At 36.4% G+C, this 21,027-nt stretch overlaps 1 protein-coding gene across 1 annotated transcript in view; it reads left to right on the forward strand.

Moving 5' to 3' along the window:
* Positions 1-21,027, forward strand: part of HDAC9 (histone deacetylase 9) — a 277,705-nt gene that overhangs the window by 162,011 nt on the left and 94,667 nt on the right. Inside the window, exon 5 of the mRNA XM_070726525.1 lies at positions 8,856-8,918. Coding sequence (XP_070582626.1) covers positions 8,856-8,918 — 63 coding nt within the window. The remainder of the gene's footprint in view (positions 1-8,855; positions 8,919-21,027) is intronic.

A 21,027-nucleotide genomic window follows, 5' to 3' on the forward strand; every position in this document is an offset into this window, starting at 1 on the left:
AGATGGGGGTGGCGAGAGGGAGCATCAGCGCCACCCCTCTACGAGCAGCAAGAGCCTCAGCGACGGGGCACGCCGTTTGCCTTTCAGCTCCGTCGCTGAGGCTTTTGCTGCTCGTGGAGGGGAAGGCGCCGATGCCCAAAGCCTCAGCGACGTTTGGCTGCCGGGGGGTGGGGAGGAGAAAATCCTCCCCCCCTCCAGGTGCAGCAAAAGCCTAAGTGACGGATCGCACCATTTGCCTTTCGGCTCCGTCGCTGAGGCTTTTGCTGCTCGTGGAGGGGGGTTGGCGGTGCCGATGCCAAATGCTTTCCCTCCGCGGTGGGGGGTGGAGGGCAGGCGCAGTCAGCCCCAGGAGACAAAGAGGGAATGAGAGAAAGGAAAGAGACAGAAAGGGAGGGAGAGAAAGAACAAGTGAGAGATAGAAAGGATAGAGAGAAAGGGAATGAGAGAAAGGAAAGAGAGAGAAAGGGAGGGAGAGAGAGAAATGAGAAACATGAGAGAGAAAAGGGGGAGAGACAGGAGAAGTACCCAGAAATGAGACAGTGGTATAAATTTCAGGAGGGATGATTGATGATTGACTGTACAGGTATTTATAAGGGGATGTTACATGGGATTGTATATATGAGGGGGTTATGTATGTATGTATGTATGTATGTATGTATGTATGTATGTATGTATTTATTTATTTATTTATTTATTAGATTTCTGTCATTTTGGTGGTGGTGTGCCCCAGAATTTTGTAAATGTAAAAAATGTGCCGCGGCTCAAAAAAGGTTGAAAATCACTGTTCTATTGGATGTTGTCAGACTCACATATAGGAGTCATATCTGGCTCTATATGCAAAGTACAAATCCTAGGTGTTTGTCTGAGATAGATTTGGTTGAAATTTGGACTGCTTTGAAAGGGTGTTGGGCAATTTCTAGTGGCTTAATAGCTTTGCTCTATGTTGAATCTTGACTGAGGGCTAATCCTACCACTTTGTTTCAAAATATCCTGTCTTGAATGGATTACCAAATCTGCATTTCTAAAAGGTGGCCTCCTCCTGATAACCTGGTGCAATCTTCATTGATGGGAGCAAAACATCTGCTGGTGCTATTAAGAAATTGGGGGTTGCTTTCTGCCTCTAAACAGACATTTCTTCATTTATTCATTCCTCTTTTTGGGAAATGTAACATTCCACCTTTTAAAATATCTCTTAAAACATTTCATTTTTCTAGGAGGGGAGCTGGATTCCCATATTTCAATGCCTCATAAATAATAAGTCAGGATTCAGGCCCGGCTACAACACGGAAACTGCTTTGGTTTATCCTCTGTCCTGGTGCTTCTTGACCTCTCAGCAGCTCTCGATACCATCAACCATGGTATCCTTTGCGCCGGCTGGAGGGGTTGGGAGTGAGAGGCACTGTTCTCCAGTGGTTCTCCTCCTACCTCTCCGGTCGGTCTCAGTCGATGTAAGTGGGGGGTCAGAGGTCTACCTCTAGGTTGCTCCCTTGTGGGGTATCTCAGGGGTCGGTCCTCTCCCCCCTACTATTTAATATCTACATGAAACCGCTGGGTGAGATCATCCAAGGGCATGGGGTGAGGTATCATCAATATGCAGATGATACCCAGCTTTACATCTCCACCCCTTGTCCAGTCAGTGAAGCAGTGGAAGTGATGTGCCGGTGTCTGGAGGCTGTTTGGGTCTGGATGGGTGTCAACAGACTCAAACTGAACCCTGATAAGACGGAGTGGCTGTGGGTTTTGCCTCCCAAGGACAACCCCATCTCTCCGTCCATTACCCGGGGGGGGGAATCATTAACCCCCTCAGAGAGGGTCCGCAACTTGGGCATCCTCCTCGATCCACAGCTCACATTAGAGAAACATCTTTCAGCTGTGGCGAGGGGGGTGTTTGCCCAGGTCCGCCTGGTGCACCAGTTGCGGCCCTACTTGGACCGGGACTCACTGCTCACAGTCACTCATGCCCTCATCACCTTGAGGCTCGACTACTGTAACGCTCTCTACATGGGGCTACCTTTGAAAAGTGTTCGGAAACTTCAGATCGTGCAGAATGCAGCTGCGAGAGCTATCATGGGCCTTCCTGAATATGTCCATGTCACACCAACACTCTGCAATCTGCATTGGTTGCCGATCGGTTTTCGGTCACAATTCAAAGTGTTGGTTATGACCTATAAAGCCCTTCCTGGCATCGGACCAGAATATCTCTGGGACTGTCTTCTGCCGCACGAATCTCAGCGACCAGTTAGGTCCCACAGAGTTGGCCTTCTCCGGGTCCCGTCGACTAAACAATGTCATTTGGCGGGACCCAGGAGAAAAGCCTTCTCTGTGGCAGCCCCGACCCTCTGGAACCAGGTCCCCCCAGATATCAGAGTTGCTCCCACCCTACTTGCCTTTCGCAAGCTCCTTAAAACCCACCTCTGTCGTCAGGCATGGGGGAATTGAAATTTTTTCTCTTTCCCCTAGGCTTATAGAATTTATACATTGTATGCTTGTTTGTATGATTGATCTCTTAAATTGGGGTTTTTTAAGATTATTTTTTAATATTAGATTTGTTACATTGTTTTCTTTATTGTTGTTAGCCGCCCCGAGTCTTCGGAGAGGGGCGGCATACAAATCTAATAAATAAATAAATCTTTTTGGAGTCATACACACATTACCTGACTCACCAGCAAACAATATAATTTGAAGACTTTTATGGAAGTTGTATAAATAAATGTAATGAAATCAAAATATCGAAAAGAATGATTTTCAATTGTATTAGACTTCAAAATAGAAACATTTAGTTATAGATGATAATTTGTATTTTTAGTGCATATTATTATTTTCTTATTTTATAAGCTGTCCAGAGTCACCTAAGATGGGTGGCAATCAAATCTAAACCAACAAACAAAGCAAGTAAGCAAGCAAACTTTATTTTGCTTTATATAAATTTGACTCCTAGTCTTCCCAATGAATGTATCTGATAGTAATTTGTTACTTTAGCATGTACCTATTCAGCTTTTATATACTGTATTATCTATTGTATCTTAAAGTTGTGTTTGTTTTCCAATCGCTGGGCAAATCTCTGCAGTTTTCTTGGAAAGTTTCAAGAGGTCATTTGCCATAGCCTACTTCCTAGGTTGAGAGAGAAAGAATGACTGATTCAAGGCCACCCAACTGACTTTGTTCCTAAAATGGGATTTGAACTCATGGTCTCCCAGTTTTTAACTTAACTCTCTGATCAATCTAGAAACACTTATAAAACATTTGTAAATGGCTACTATCAATCCACTTTCACAGACATGTTATTGAAATAAAGAAAACCTTGGAAATAGGAAATATTTGCAAAAGAGGATTTATTACTTCAGGGAAAAAGACAATGTTACATTCTAGAATAAAACTTTCATAGCAAATCTCAAGAATAGAGGTAATAAAACCATGGTTTGGGAATCTGAGAATCCATCTCACTATCACTAAAGGGAGTGTAAGAATTCTGCAAAATCATACCAGGACATCTACTTTCAATTGAAACTAAAATGGATATGGGTCATATAGTAAAACAATGATCCGTCCAGTAATCAAGTCTTCAGATTAATAAAGAAGAATAACTATTGCTGAATTGAGAGTTTCCAAGAAGAAAGGGTCATTATTTCTACCTAGACATTTCCCAAAGCATTCATGCTGTGAAATAAGCATGAACCATTAATATCATTAGTTTATTCAAAATATATAAAGCAGTGGGATCTTTAGGAAGCTCGGATGTCTGTCAGTGCCCAGAATACGCGGGAATATTAAAAATCTGAAGTGAAACATACATTTTTTAATGAAAAATATGTTTAATTAAAAAAATCCATTTTTAATGACACATATAAAGATAAATGATGAATATATTTAAATTTTTTTAAAAATGGCAAGAATGCAAGACATATTTATGTAGCTTTAAACATTGTTATGCTGATGACTTAAATAATTATTTTAAACCAATATTTGGTTTGTTTGTTTGTTTGTTTGTTTATTTATTTATTTGACTTCTATGCTGCCCAATCCCGAAGGACTCATGGCGGCTTACAAGAAGAGTATTAATACACTAAAGCTCAGCAGTGTGGGAACGCAATCAGGAGAAGTGCCTCATGACTGGACAAGGTTTTTTCTTGTCCTCCCCCTTTCTGATGGGGGGAGCATGGGGGGATGTACTTTGGGGGGGTGATTGGGGTAAAGAAGGGGAAAATAAGTAAACCAAGAGCAAAACAAGAGGGGGAAAGGGTTATTCTTATATATTGAGTGTACTATAATGGTTTTAAATGTGAATGGTTTGGGATCAGATTTGAAACATTATAGGATATTGAGGATGGCTAAGCAAAATAAGGTGGATATTATGATTTTGACAGAAACACATAAAAGACGGGGAGGAAGGGATAAATTGATTAATGATAGAAAATAGAAATGGGTATATGAATCTCGAGGAACGCAAAATAGTAGAAGTATGGCAATTCTTATTCATCAGAGGGTTTTATTTGAAGAGGTTGGAGTTCAGAAAGATAGAGAAGGGAGGCGGTTGTTTGTTAAAGGGAAAATTAATCAAAAGAAGTTGACACTGGCAGCAATTTATGCCACAAATGCAAAAACAAAACAATTTATAATAAATACAAAGAGGAAGTTGGATAACTTTATGGAGGACACAACATTTTTGGCAGGAGATTTCAATATGCAATTAACAAATGGGATCGGAAATAGTAGGATGTTACATTTAGATAGACTTAATCTGGTGGATCTCCATGCAGATATACCAAATAGAGGTACTTATTATTTAGCAAGATATCATACATTTAGTTGCATTGACTATATCTTAATGAACAGGGTGGGCAATATACAAGTTAAAAAAGTAGATATTAAAAGTATTTGGTTGTCAGATCATGCCCCACTATTGGCAAAATTGGAAATAGGTCAGGAATGCAATCAAAGAATTTGGAGATATAATGCACTTGTAACTGCTAGTGAACAAGATAAAGATAAATTGCAGACAGAGTTATGTGAATATTTTAGAATTAATGTTGTGGGTGATATTAAACAATCAATTGTGTGGGATGCATGTAAGGCCTATATGAGGGTACAATGTGTATGGAAGCAGATATTAGAAAGAGGTGGGGGAGAGAAAGGAAAACGAAGATAAGGGAAATAGATTTGATACAAGAGCAACTGAGATTAACTAAGTAGGGATAGGAATAGTTTACTGAAATTGAAAAGGAAACAATTGATGGTGTACAATGAAATCCAATGGAACAAGATGAGAATGACGATGCAACAAAAAATATCGAGCTGGGGGACAAAATCAACAAATGGCAAGATATTTGAAGAAGAGGAAAGAAAAATCATGTATATTAGCACTGAGAGACCCTAGTGGAGAGGTTAGATATGGCAAAGAGCAGTTAGAGAAGATAAGGAGAAAATATTATGAGGATTTGTATAAGTAGGAGCAGGTAAACATAGGAGTCTTCAACGTTGGGAAAATAGTAAGTGAAGAAGATAAACAAATATTGAATGCAGAAATTACACAAGATGAAATTGCTAGAGTAATTAAAGGGTTAAAACAAGCCAAAGCACCGGGCCTGGATGGTTTACAGGAGAATTTTATAAAACTTATATGAATGAATTGTTGCCGCATTTGGGGAAATTGTTTAATAATATATTGTTAACTCATGATATCCCGCAAACATGGAAGCTTTCAGAGATTGTTACCATCCCAAAGATTGGTTGAGATTTAAGAGAGTCTGGGGCCTACCGTCCTATCAGCTTGGCAAATCAAGATTATAAAATATTTATGAAGATATTGGCAAATGGACTCGAAAATATTTTTACCAAAAATAATTGAAGAAGATCAATATGGATTTGTGAAGGGAAGGAAGATAAATGAACCAATTAGAAATGTAATACCATGCTCCCGTTACTAAAAGGAAATTAGGAATTTTGAAATTAGATGTTTATAAAGCTTTTGATAAAGTTAACCATAGCTATTTATATAAACTATATAAGGAATTAAATATGGAGGACAGATTTTGTGAAATTATAAAAGAGATTTGTAAAGGAAATGAAGTGTATATAAGGGTGAATGGACAAAGAACACAGAGAATTAAAATGCAAAATGGCACTAAGCAGGGATGCCCTTTATCTCCAATGTTATTTGTAATAGCAATAGAGACATTAGCTAACAAGATAAGATAAGATAATACTTGGGTAGGATATAAAATAGGGGAATTAGAAATGAAACTAAACCTATTTGCAGACGATGTAATTATATTGACCCAGATCCCGATGGAGATGATCAAAGGTATAAGAAATATTTTACAAGAGTTTAAACAGGAATCGGGATTGTCGGTCAATATAGAAAAATCAGAGATTATGTGTTTAAATAATCCAAGAGAGCAGATAGAAATTAGAAAAGAATCAGGGTTGAAGTTAGGATGAAAGAAAATTAAATATCTGGGAATTTGGTTATTGAGAAATTTAGCGAAAATCTAGGAGGTGAATTATAAATTAATATGGAGGAAAATGCTGAAACTGATGAGGAGCTGGAAAGAGAAAAGGCTAAGGAGAATCTCTAAAATAAGAGCCTTGAAAATGATGATAGTACCCAAAATGATGTACATGTTTCAGGTACTGTCAGGGAGTGCAGAATTTTTGCAAAAAGTGCAAGAGGATATTAATAGGATATTAAATATAAGATGGATAATTACTAAGGAAATGGCAGTATTAGTTAAAAGTAATGAGATGGGAGAATTCAGAGAAATAAAACAAGCAGAGATAGAAAGCACTCAGGCAGTAATAGTCTTGGGTTGGAAGGACGCGACAAAATGGACAATGCAAAATTGGTACCGGTACATGGTGGACCACATTCAATTTGAGATTATGGATGAATTTGATTAATGAAACTGATTTGCGACAACTGATGGGATGATGGGACAAGGTAAGATGATATATGGCGAGTAGAATCCGAGACCAAGCTATAATAAACAAGCTAGAATCACTGTATAATATGTAAAGAAATATTTCGCTCTTGGGTTAAAATGATTTATACAAGAAACACCCCCAATTGGTGATGGGGTACGAATGTTTGTCTGGTGGTGGGCACAATTACTGAGCACTTGTTATATGTTGCGTGTGTGTTTTTATATTATAAAATCAATAAAAATATTTAAAAATAAATAAATATAAAAAACAAAATAAAAAATACAATAAATAGATACAAAACAGTAAAAGAAGTTGAATATTATCTAAAGCTAAAACATTAACAAACTGAAAACCCCTTTAAAAAGTTACTATAAGAAATGGCGGTCACACTCATATACATACATACCATTCATACAATTGGCCATCAAAGATGTAAATTTATGGTCCCCAGGCCTGCTGGCAAAGCCAGGTCTTCGTGGCATGGCAAAAATATAAATATACATTTATATTTAAATGTATCTGCAAACTGTAAACTGTTTAATGTTTTCCTCTTTTAAATAAGGGATATTGTAATTTGCATCATTCTAATATTTTGTGCTGAATGCAATATAAAAGTAACAAAGAGGGAATGATCGATTTCAAAATCAAAGTTCAATGTCTTATTGATGTTTTTTTCCTCTTATGAGTACAATAAATAATAATAATTTAAAAACCTCTCTGCCCTGCATCTAGATAGTAGCAAAAAAAGCATTGCTTCAGCCAGCCAACTCTGCAATAAAGCAGGAGAAACAGAAAACAAAAATAGAACATAAGGGTGAAGCAAAAACCACAGCCTGAGTAGAAGCTTCCACAGTGTTATTTCTGAATTTACACAGGTCTATTTCTCTTGTACTACTTTGTCAATCCAGTTTAGTATCCACCAAAGAGAGAAGTCATTGGCTGGAATTAAAATACTGATCTCTCTCCATCACATTCATAAACAGATTTTAAAATGTAAACATGCCTCCAAATAGAAAACATAAAGAGGAACGAGAGGGGGGGGGGAGAGGTAGATAGAGAGATGCATGCAGGTTTGGCAGTGGGACAAAGAATTGCTTCTGAGGGATTACATTGGAGACCTGCAGCTTTTTAAGGCGGAGACTGGCCAGCTGGGTTTGCTGAAATATTTTTAAATGCATTCATGCAGGCTCCGATCATCAGGCCATGCTTGACCTATTTTTGGCTCAGACCAGCCATTGTTCTATTTCTGTTGCCTGAAGGCTGTGCTGTTGTTGATCCGTATGCAAATGAACACTCAGTAGCTCCAGCCAATTTTACTAAGGAGAGGAAGACAGGCAGGCAGAAAGGCAAAGACACAACAGGAGGAGGAAGAGGAAGAGGAAGCATTAGACTCAAGGATAATAACATGTGCCAGGGTTGAGAGTAATTGAAATTGAAATCCATAGGGAATACAATCCCTAGAAAATGCCTGCTAGTCTTTCAGTGGCTTTGTTTCTTTCATTTGATTCCCAAGAATAAATTGAAAGAGAAATTTATCTTTCTTCCATCTGCTCTTTGAATGCAGAACACAACTAAGGTACATAATATATTTTGTCTCATTTGCATACATAAATACATACATGCACACACATATACATACATATAAATATATGCATACAGAAAAAAAGTTTATTCTTCTGTAACAAAATGAATTGTCTTAGAACTGGAATTCATTGTAATCAGTTACTAGATTGATAACTAGAATTCTGTCTGTATAAAAGTAGTTCATATATATTCATTTTGGCAAGTTATACTATGAATATTGTTTAAATCCCTCAGAAAGGTTTGTTTCCAACATCCCTGAACGATTGGTGATGAATCTTTCATGTAGCTGCACTGCAGACTGATTGGAATATGCTGCAGACAATTTATGAGAGTGAATTGTTTTTCCTCAGATGGAGTTTCAAGACGTGATCAGCTCTTGGCTCAGCAAAGAATGCACAGCATGATCAACTCAGGTAGGAGATTCAGAGTAATTTATAAAATATAGACATTGAACGTTAACAACGTTGCTGAGAAAGGGTTGTCATTTTTTATGTTCAGTTTCTTATTTTGTTCTAATATTTTGTGAGTTAAATGTCCTATCATTTTGGGAATGATTCTTGGGGGTTGGATTGGGGGACAGGGTTTTTTTCCTATTGTTGTTGTTGTTGTTGTTGGTGGTTTGGGAAACCATTACAGGTTATAACAGTAACCTGTAGCAGGTTCCTTGAAGCTGTCTGCTTGAAATACAGCCCTACAGGCTGAGATGCTCCAAACACACCTAACTATCCAAATCAATGAGTATTTAAGGTAGCAGTTCTTCAGTTCTTAGCTGTAAATTTAAATTTTTGTTTTGCTAAAGATTATGTCCTTGTTTCAATTAGAGATTGTGGTAAAACCTTTTTTAGAGTTGATTTTACCAATAGACAGCAATACCAATTCAGAAGGTGCAAGTTATTGATGTCCTGGATGCATGTTCCATTGTAATGTTGCTGAAAAAAATTGTATGATTTCTACTAATATGGTTTTTTTTGTATTCTATAGTGATATCTTCAAAGATTATTCTTAAGTGCCTTGATTTTTACTACTTTTGAGTTCATTTCTAGTACCGTACTTGAAACATATTTGAGAAAATTGAATGTGAAAATTAGGTGGCAATGAATCACTGTGTTTTAAAACAGGTGTTTTAAAGATGCAATTACCAAATGGTTAAAGCTCCAATTCTCCATCCTTCCTGACCAACTTTTATGGCTTCTTCAATTTATATTCTGCTTAGTTATTTTGTAAAAATCATCAAGGTGATGTGATCTTGGATGAATTATTTTATATGTTTGCCAGTCATTTAAATCAAATAAGCAAATGCTCTTAAGTACAATAAATGCGGAGTTTGTAGCATTTCCAAAATAGTAATGGGATTATTTTAATCGTAATTTCTCTAGTTTGTTTATTTTAAATTCTCTCCACCTTCTTCATTTGAAATATTTGTTCAGATGTGCAATTAATCATCACATCGAGGTTCGATTACTGCAATGCTCTCTACATGGGGCTACCTTTGAAAAGTGTTCGGAAACTTCAGATCGTGCAGAATGCGGCCGCGAGAGCCATCGTGGGGCTTTTCAGATTTGCCCACGTTTCTACAACACTCCGTGGCCTGTACTGGCTGCCGATCAGTTTCTGGTCACAATTCAAAGTGTTGGTTATGACCTTTAAAGCCCTACATGGCATTGGACCAGAGTACCTCCGGAACTGCCTGCACAAATCCCAGCGACCGATAAGGTCCCACAGAGTTGGCCTTCTCTGGGTCCCGTCGACTAAACAATGCTGGGAAGAGCCTTCTCTGTGGCGGCCCCGGCCCTCTGGAATCAACTCCCCCCGAAGATTAGAACTGCCCCCACCCTCCTTGTCTTTCATAAATTACTCAAGACCCACCTATATCGCCAGGCATGGGGGAACTGAGACACCTCCCCCAGGCTTTTATATGTTTGGTATGTATGTGTTGTTTCATTTTAAATGATGGGGTTTTATATGTTTTTTCTCTTTTCATATTAGATTTGTTCCACTGTAACATTGTTTTTATTATTGTTGTGAGCCGCCCCGAGTCTTCGGAGAGGGGTGCCTACAAATCTAATAAATTATTATTATTATTAATTATTATTATTATTATTATAATAAAAATGATGGAGACTCTACTCAAAAAGAGGATAAATCAGCACCTAAAAAACAATAACTTATTGGACCCAAATCAGCATGGCTTTACTGAAGGCAAATCATGTCAGACTAATCTAATTGATTTCTTTGACTATGTCACAAAGGTGTTGGATGAAGGTGGTGCCATGGATATTGCCTACCTGGACTTCAGCAAAGCCTTTGATACGGTTCCACATAAAGAGCTGATAGATAAATTAGTGAAGATTGGACTTAATCCCTGGATAGTTCAATGGATTTGCAGCTGGCTGAAGCATAGACATCAGAGAGTTATTGTTAACGGCGAGTATTCTGAGCAGAGTAGGAGTAGTGATTTCTGACAGTCTCAAAATGGGTGAACAGTGCAGTCAGGCGGTAGGGAAAGCAAGTAGGATGCTTGGCTACATAGCTAGAGGTATAACAAGCAGGAAGAGGGAGATTATGATCCCGCTATATAGAATGCTGGTGAGACCACATTTGGAATACTGTGTTCAGTTCTGGAGACCTCACCTACAAAAAGATATTGACAAAATTGAACGGGTCCAAAGACGGGCTACAAGAATGGTGGAAGGTCTTAAGCATAAAACGTATCAGGAAAGACTTAATGAACTCAATCTGTATAGTCTGGAGGACAGACGGAAAAGGGGGGACATGATCGAAACATTTAAATATATTAAAGGGTTAAATAAGGTCCAGGAGGGAAGTGTTTTTAATAGGAAAGTGAACACAAGGACAAGGGGACACAATCTGAAGTTAGTTGGGGGAAAGATCAAAAGCAACATGAGAAATATATTATTTTACTGAAAGAGTAGTAGATCCTTGGAACAAACTTCCAGCAGACGTGGTAGATAAATCCACAGTAACTGAATTTAAACATGCCTGGGATAAACATATATCCATCCTAAGATAAAATACAGAAAATAGTATAAGGGCAGACTAGATGGACCATGAGGTCTTTTTCTGCCGTCAGACTTCTATGTTTCTATGTTTCTATTATAATTTATAAAGATTTTTGATATTTAAAAAATTGATTGACAGCTTGCCTACTATGTTATTTAGATTTCTAGTACTTCACAGAATTTAAAATGAGTGACACCTTGAGGTTTGACTACTGCAATGCTCTCTACATGGGGCTACCTTTCAAGAGTGTTCGGAAACTTCAGATTGTCCAAAATGCAGTCGCACAAATGGTTTTGGGCCTCCCAAGACATGCCCATATCTCGTCATCACTCCACGGCCTCATTGGCTGCCAATCTGTTTCCAAACACAATTAAAAGTGTTGGTTATGACCTATAAAGCCCTACATGGCATAGGATGAGACTATCTCCGAGACCGCCTTCCGCCGCACGAATCCCAGTGACCAATGAGGTCCCACAGAATTGGTCTCTTTAGGGTCCCATTGACCAAACAATGTCAGCTGGCGGGACCCAGGGGAAAAGCCTTCTCTGTGGGGGCCCCGGCCCTCTGGAATCAGCTCCCCCAGATATTCGCACTGTACCCACCCTCCTTGCCTTCTGAAAAAGCCTAAAAACTTATCTTTGTCGCCAGATCTGGGGCTGATAGATCTTCCCCATGGACAACAAATGTTTTTTTAGTATGATTGTTGAGTGAATGTTAATGGAAGTTTTTTAAAACCAGAATTTTAAGGATTGCTTTTTTATATATATTAATTTAATTGTTTTTTTAATTGTTCTTGTATATCTTGTGACTTGCCCCGAGTTCTCGGAGGGGAGTGGCATACAAATCCAATTGAATGAATGAATGAATGAATGAATGAATGAATGAATGAATGAATGAATGAATGAATGAATAAATAAATAAATTTGTTATTCTGTTACTTTTTCTGGTTTTTATGGTAAAACATATGGGATTATACCTGTATAGAATAATTAAAATAGAATAATAGGAAACAAGATTTCTTAGAAATTGTGAATGTTTGATTCTCTTCCTTTTTAATTTTGTTTTTCAGAATGATTTAATTTTACACTTTCTTAAAAAAAGGGAAACTTCATTAAAATAACAGTAGGTAAATAATGCCAGTTGACGTTTTCTAATGTTCTCCATACTAAAAAAAAGTCGTGTTTTCCACTTGCTATACATTTTTAGGGCCTTTGATCTCTGGGTATGTGAAAAATATTCAAGTTAGTCTGGTCCCACAATAATTATAATAATAACAGAATTGGAAGAGACCTTGGAAATCTAGTCCAACCCTCTGCTTAGGCACATCTCCTTAAAAACTTCCGGTGTTGGAGCATTCACATTCTGGATGTAAGTTGTTCCATTGATTAATTGTTGTCCTCCCTAGTTCTAAGTCACTTCTCTCCTTCCTTAGTTTCCACTCATTGCTTCTTGTTCTACCCTCAGATGCTTTAGAGCAGAGGTCTCCACACTTGGCAACTTTAAGACTTGTGGACTTCAACTCCCACAATTCTCCAGCCAGCAAGTCTTAAAGTTGCCAAGTGTGGAGACCCCTGCTTTAGAGAATAGTTTGTCTCCCTCTTCTTTGTGGCAACCCCTGAGCTATTGGAACACTGCTATCATGTCTCCTGTAGTCTTTCTTTTCATTAAACTAAACATTAAACATTAAATTTCATTCCATTTTATGTATGGTTCGTATGAGATGTCTGTTTTTATATTAAGGGTTTAAAATTGTTTTAATCATTGGATTTGTACTGTTTTGTTGTTGTGAGCCACTCTGACTCTCCGGAGAGGGGCGGCATACAAATCTAATTAATAATAATAATAATAATAATAATAATAATAATAATAATAATAACAACAACAACAACAACAACAACAACAACAACAACAATAATAATAGACATACCCATTTCCTGCAACCGTTCTTCATATGTTTTAGCCTCCAGTTCCCTAAACATCTTTGTTGCTCTTCCCTGCACTCTTTCTACAATCTCAACATCCTTTTTACATCTTGGTGACCAAAACTGAATGCAATATTCCAAGTGTGGCCTTACCAATGCATTATAAAGTGGTATTAACACTTTACGTGACCTTGCTTGCTTCTCTCCCTCTGTTAACGCAGCCTAGAATTATTTTGGGAAAGGAGAAAGTAATGTGTATTTAAAAAAAACTATATTACTACTGAGGAACATTAAATGTACATCTGAGCTTTACTCTTTAAAAGCTTTGAAAAAATTGCAAATAGTAATTAACTCTAAAAATAACAATATATAAAAATAAAGATTTTCATATCCAGTCATGTCTTACTCCAGTGCAGAGTGCTTATTTCTTTTTCTAGGCCAAGAGAGTTAGCGTTATGTGAAGACATTTTCTGTGGTCATGTGGCTATCTGTATTAAACTACTATGGAGAATTTCGTATTCTGTTAATCTACTATATATAGCCATAGACTATCGGAGTGATCATATTGAATTCAGTGGGTCAAATTTCTGATTAGAAGCAAAGGCTTACATTATAGTTATTATTTATTATTATTTATTATTATTATTTATTAGATTTGTATGCAGCCCCTCTCCGGAGACTCGGAGTGGCATACAAATCTAATAAATAATAATAATAAATAATAACTGTAATGTAAGCCTTTGCTTCTATACAGTTCCTGTATAGATGTTCAGAAATAAGATTTTTGACAGGTGTGATTTTTTTAAACTCAAAAGATATGGCCAGCAGTATCTGATGATATTCCATCTGAATAGTTAAACATATCCAACCTTAATAATTAAAGTATCAAAAGATATAATCTGTACAGGTATATCACTATGGAGATTCTTGATCATCCAGGTCACGGTTATTCAAAAGGTCTTTTTAAAAAATGACAACTTAAATTTTGAAAAAGCTTCTTGAATGAGGGATGAAACATTTTCAAAGGACAAAATCAAGAAAGTCCAATTGCCTTTATGAAAAGACACTTTGGGGACATATAAAGCTATAATAAATTTAAAATTTTAAGCTGCCATTTATATATCTTAGGAATCAACTGATTTTTCCTTTTTCAAAACATTAGTAGTGATTAATCAATAACAACCAATTGAATAAAATAATGATGAAAAGTTAGCTGATGGGTCACAGAAAGGAATTCAAGTAAAATAAAAATATCTATAGTAGAGATCCTGGAAAGGCAATGGTTTAGCAAAAGAGTAGTACATGAGATATTATTTAGAACTTTTATTTGTTTATTTTATTAGAGTTGAAAGGGACCTTGCATGTCATCAAGTCTAACCACTTGCTCAAGCAGGAAATTTTAAACTCTTTAATTCCATTAGTATCACTGATGTCATGTTTATAGTAAATAATTTAATGGATTTGTAATTCATATATATATATATATATATATATATATATATATATATATATATATATATATATATATATATATATTTGTTTTCGTAAATTTTCACGGGTATATGTATGTAGATTGTTCTGAGTTCGGGTTTTGCCCTGTGTAATATTTTGCATGTCTATGCGACGTTTCGGTGAAATCACATTCACCATCATCAGGCTGAAGTAATAAATATAATAAAAAAATTAATTATTTTGACTATGCTGTTACAGACATGAGCACGACTGTTCATACAATTTTCTTAATCTATGAACATAATGGGTGGGATGTGTTGTTAAATTTATTTTGTATAGTTAAAATTTTCATTTATTGATCAAATTAACAAATTTTAAAAATTGAGAAACAAATATATTATAAATAATAAATAATTGTTTAGTTAGTTACTGCAATGTTTGCAGAGTCTTTTATAGCATTCATTATAAATTGGTTTTTTACACATGTAACACACAAATGAAAAGTTTTTCTTTTAAACTTTGGATCATACAGAACATATGTTTTTTCTTTTTTCAAATTTATCTAAATTTTCCTCTTGCGATATTTTCTCTATTCGCAGAAATTTTAGAATTCATTAGATCAGTTCCCCAGATGCTGTGTTATGTCTCAAATGTACTTCTGCATCTGGAGACAGAAACAAAAAAGTCGAAGCAAGAATCAGTATAGCATCCTTAAATCTCTGACTAAAGCTTAACTTCTTTCCGCAAGATCTTGCTCCATTATTGGAATGATTGACAGAATTAAGTAAGATATTAACAGGAACAGATATGTGGGTGATAAAAAAATGTATAGTTATTTACTGCATATTAAACTAGAAGAAGAACAAGTAAAGAAAACTAGCATGGTCAAATATTTTGGTTATACGATAGAGTTAGAAAAATGGCAACAATTATGGGATAGAAACTATAAATTAGCAATGTTGACTGCATATAAATAGAATTTGTATAAGATGTTATATAGATGGCACCCGACACTGGGATCATATTATCATATGTGATGGGTATGCCTAAAAGCTAAAAAATATTGTATGAAAAGATGTACATGGTTGGAACCTTAATTACTTTTGTTGAGACTTTTACCAGAAACGTAATAATAAAAAAACCTTAAAAATAATGTATACTTGATAATTCACATAATAACTGCAGCTAGGATTGTATTTGCACAAATTTGAAAAAATGAAGATATCCCTACAGATGAAAATGTGATTAGGAAAATATTAGAATGTGCAGAAATGAATAGGTTAACACTCAAAATTAAAGAGAAGGAACAAACTGATTACTATAATATATGGGAATTGTTTTATCAATGGTTAGGCAGTAGTTCTGAACCTTTCTAATGCCGCAAACCCTTAATACAGTTCCTCATGTTGTGGTGATCCCTAACCATAAGTCTAGCACCAATTCACCCAGCAGAGCTTTAAGCTGATTGGCAGGAAGGTCAGAGGGACACTCCTACTGATTGGTCAGATTGTAAAAATATGTTCTAAGGCGCCAGAATAGAAGCTTTAGGCGACACCTGTGAAACGGTCATTCAGCCCCCGCTGACCATATGTTGAGAACCACTGGGTTAAAGAATAAATATGAAAAATGAGAACAAAAAGGAGAAGAATTAAATCAAAACAATGTTTTGACAAAGTTAAATTAAGAAGAGGATTGTAATAATATTAGGTATGTATTAGTATTAAGTTAAGAGTAGATAAAATGATAAATATAATTGCAAATTGTAAGTGAGTGAATTTTATAGATGGCACCCGACACTGGGATCATATTATCATATGTGATGGGTATGCCTAAAAGCTAAATACTCCATTTTTTCCTGGATTAGATAAAGAAACAAAAAACAAGAAATCTTTCCTCTTACATAGTCAGCATGAAATTTAGGAAGTTTTATTAACAGATAAATATAATTGTCATGTTGACTAGTAGCCATCACTTAGTTATTTAGATGAGTGCAAACTATTTCATAGTTTTTCTATATTGATCTATATTGACCAATTATATCACTTTATTCTATTTTTCTAGAAGAAAAGTTTAGATGGATTAATAATATAAATTGTTCTGTTAGATACTAATCTAAAGCATTTTCTGTGGAGCAGGCTGGCTCCTCTTGGTCAGTTATTCTTGGTGTAGTTTATTTTTATCTTATGGTGTTACAGGTCTAAGATTAGTCAGTTAGGCGTTATCATACCATCTGAGTTACCTCCTAATATAACTCTACACCGGAATGATTATTTATAGACTGAGCATTCTGTCATTTTTGAGTTATTTCTGGTAGTTTAAATTAAGAAGAATAAGTCAAGAAAAACCACAGATTCCTTCCTGCTGCCAAAATAACATGATAACTGCTGGTAGACAGAGAATGATACTGTGTTAGTTGCAAATATGACAGCTTTTTATCTCCACTTTCTATTAAAAAGTACTAACTGTTGGTATAGTTCTCTCTCTAATTGGCAGAAAGAAGAAGATCAAAATGAAACAAATCATTAGAGATATATTTGATAATGATGATAACCTGAGCAATCCAAAAAGTACTTGGATAATTCCCTATCATTTTATTTCATTTTTGTACTTATGATATTCTTCTTGCTAGTTTTTATTGAATTTATAATATAAGCCACCTTGAACCTTCCCAATTTTTTATTATTATTATTATTATTATTATTATTATTATTATTATTATTATTATTATTATGTCAATACAACACAGCAAACAAGATCACTATGCTGGATTTTGTATTTCATCACCAGTCGGGTGCTTCCCAAGCACCTAGGATTGCGTGATGTAGCGGCGAATTATGTTTGCCGATCCCATAAAGCGGCCTTTTGCAATTGACAGATGGAGATTTTGTCAATTCTGATGGTTTTCAAATGCCTGCTGAGATCCTTTGGCACTGCGCCCAGCGTGCCAAGTACCACTGGGACCACTTTCACTGGCTTATGCCAGAGTCGTTGCAGCTCGATTTTTAGATCTTCATATTTCACTAATTTCTCTAGCTGCTTCTCCTCAATTCTGCTGTCTCCTGGGATTGAGATGTCGATGACCCATGCTTTCTTTTTCTCCACAATCAGGATGTCTGGTGTGTTATGCTTCAGAATTCGGTCAGTCTGAAGTCCCACAGTAGTTTTGCTTGCTCATTTTCGACCACTTTTTTGGGCTTATGATCCCACTAGTTCTTTGCCACTGGTAGATGGTAGTTCTGGCACAAGTTCCAGTGGATCATCTGTGCCACAGCATCGTGTCTATGCTTGTAGTCAGTCTGTGCGATCTTTTTGCAGCAGCTGAGTATGTGATCAATTGTTTCATCTGTTTCTTTACAGAGTCTGCACTTTAGATCGTCTGTTGATTTTTCAATTCTGGCTTTGACAGCATTTGTTCTAATGGCCTGTTCTTGTGCCGCCAGTATTAGTCCTTCTGTCTCCTTTTTGAGAGTTCCACTTGTAAACCATGACCAGGTCTTTTCTTTATCCACTTTGCCTTCAATCTTCTCCAAGAACTGGCCATGCAATGCTTTGTTCTGTCAACTGTCCATACGACATTGAGTTACAGTTTTTCTGTACTGGTCCTTAGTTTGCTTCACATTGAGAAGCTTCCTATTGTTGACCTCCATCAACGCTGACTCTTTGCTCTCCTTCACATAGTCAGCTAATGCATGCTTCTCTTCTTCCACTGTCTGCTTCACTTGCAAAAGTCCTTTGCCACCTATTTTCCTTGGTAAATACAGTCTGTCAATGTCACTGCAGGGGAGTCTTTGGAGAGGGGCGGCATACAAATCTAATATATTATTATTATTATTATTATTATTATTATTATTATTATTATTACTATTATTATTATCATTATCATTATTATTGATCATCATTAATTTTCTGGTTTTCCTGTCCAAGTTGTCCAGCTCTGCTTGAGTCCAGTTCTCTATGCCAGCTGTGTATCTAATGACAGGTATGGCCCAAGTGTTTATAGCCTTGATAGTGTTGCCACCATTCTGTTTGTTCTTCAAAATTTTTCTGGTCCTCTGGATGTCCTCTTTGCTGATCAAAGTTTTCACATGACCATGCTTGATATTATTCAGTTGCAAGATGCCCAAGTATCTGTAGGCTTCTGGCTGGTGGCACTTGATGGTTTGATCATTTGGCATTTCAATGCCCTCACTTTCAGTGATTTCCCCCTTTTTCAGTGTCACTGTGGCACATTTATCCAGGCCAAACTCCATGCTGATGTCATTGCTAAAGATTCGCACAATGTTGGTTAGTGACTGTATCTCAGTTTCTGATTTTCCGTACAACTTCAGGTCATCCATAAAAAGCAGGTGTGAAATTTTTGGTGAATTTCTAGCAGTTTGGTAGTCTAGGTTTGTTTTATGTAGGATGAATGACAGCGGGATTATAGCGATGATGAATAGCAATGGGAACAAAGAGTCCCCCTGGAAGATGCCCCTTCTGATGTTGATCAGTCCATAGCTTTCATTCCCAACAAAAAGCTTAGTCTTCCAATATTTCATCACCTTTTCTATGAATTTCCTGATGTTTTCATTGACTCCAATGACTTCCAGGCATTTTATGATCCAGCTGTGTGGCAATGAGTCAAAGGCTTTCTTGTAGTCAATCCAGGTCATGTATAGGTTTGCTTTCCTGGTCTTATAGTTCTCCGAAATCATTTTATCAATTAGGAGCTGGTCTTTCGTACCGCTCCTTTGTCTTTTATTGCCCTTTTGCTGCACAGGCATGATGTCATTTTCTTCTAGGTAGTCCTGAATTCTGTCAGCTATGATACCTATCAGCAGTTTGAGCATGGTCGGCAAACAAAAGACAAAATCCAACTCGAAAACCAAGGAATCTATGAAATACCATGCAAAACATGTGCAGCCACATACATTGGACAAACTAATCAAAGAATAAACGCACGCATTGCAGAACATAAAAATGTAGTCAAAAAAGAAGAAAAAACTTCCTCCCTTTTCCAGCACATTAAAAAAACAGGACATGAAATTGACTTCAAAAAAACTAAATTACTCTCCAAAACAGAACATGTATATAAAAGAATAATCATGGAAGCCATAGAGATAGAAAAACACCCCCTCTGTATGAATAAACGTGATGACACGTCCCGCCTGCCAGAAATTTGGAAACCAGCCCTAAACAAAAAAAACCATATCATAATCATCACCATGTCAATCCTTCAACTAAATGTGATTCCACCAACCAATCAAATCATTAAAACATAGCCACCCAATCTATTTGCTACATTCAAACCAAATCTCCACCCCCACCACTATTTATAAGGAACAAATGGCAATTGCAAACAAACTATATTTACAGCAGCACGAAGCTTACAACTTCAGCCTGATGATGGTGAATGTGATTTCACCGAAACGTCGCATAGACATGCAAAATATTACATGGGGCAAAACCCGAACTCAGAACAATCTACACACACACATATATATATATATACAGAGAGAGAGAGAGAGAGAGAGAGAGTCAGCTCTGTACCAAGGAAGGGTTACATATTTTTGTGTCGAATCACCCTGGTATATTGAAGGAACATCACAGCTCCTTATATATATATAGTAGGAAAAATAGTTCTAGTAGTTCTAGTTCTAACCAAAAGCCAGCCAGAAATGGGATTTGGGGGTTCTCCAAACTGCTCAAAATCTTTTGCTAGAGGTTTCTCCTGAATTATTGCGAACCCCCATCATCCCACTCCTGTTTGCAACTGTTTATTGTCATACCTTTTAAAATCTAGAGCTAAATTAAATTGAGAGGTACTTGGTATTCTCTGAGTTTGTTTCCCTTCAGCCCTTTTGTTACTCAACTTAGATAACATCTAGTTTGGGTAATGAAGTATCTGCAAGAGAACTATCAAGCTCAGAGAGCACTAAAGACCCTGCATTTTGGCCATGAGCTACAAATATTCTCTCTATCAGTAACTTAAAATATATGAAAATATGATTTCTTCTTGTTGTATTTTAAAGTAACTACAGTAATCATTTAGATATTTTATGTGAATGGGTTTGTTTAAATGTCTGATAGTTTCTTTATTATCTACAATTATCTACAAACCCAATATTTAAGGTCAGTCCTATTACAT

Source organism: Erythrolamprus reginae, chromosome Z (genome assembly GCF_031021105.1).
Source record: "Erythrolamprus reginae isolate rEryReg1 chromosome Z, rEryReg1.hap1, whole genome shotgun sequence".
In the NCBI taxonomy this organism is placed as follows: domain Eukaryota; kingdom Metazoa; phylum Chordata; class Lepidosauria; order Squamata; family Dipsadidae; genus Erythrolamprus; species Erythrolamprus reginae.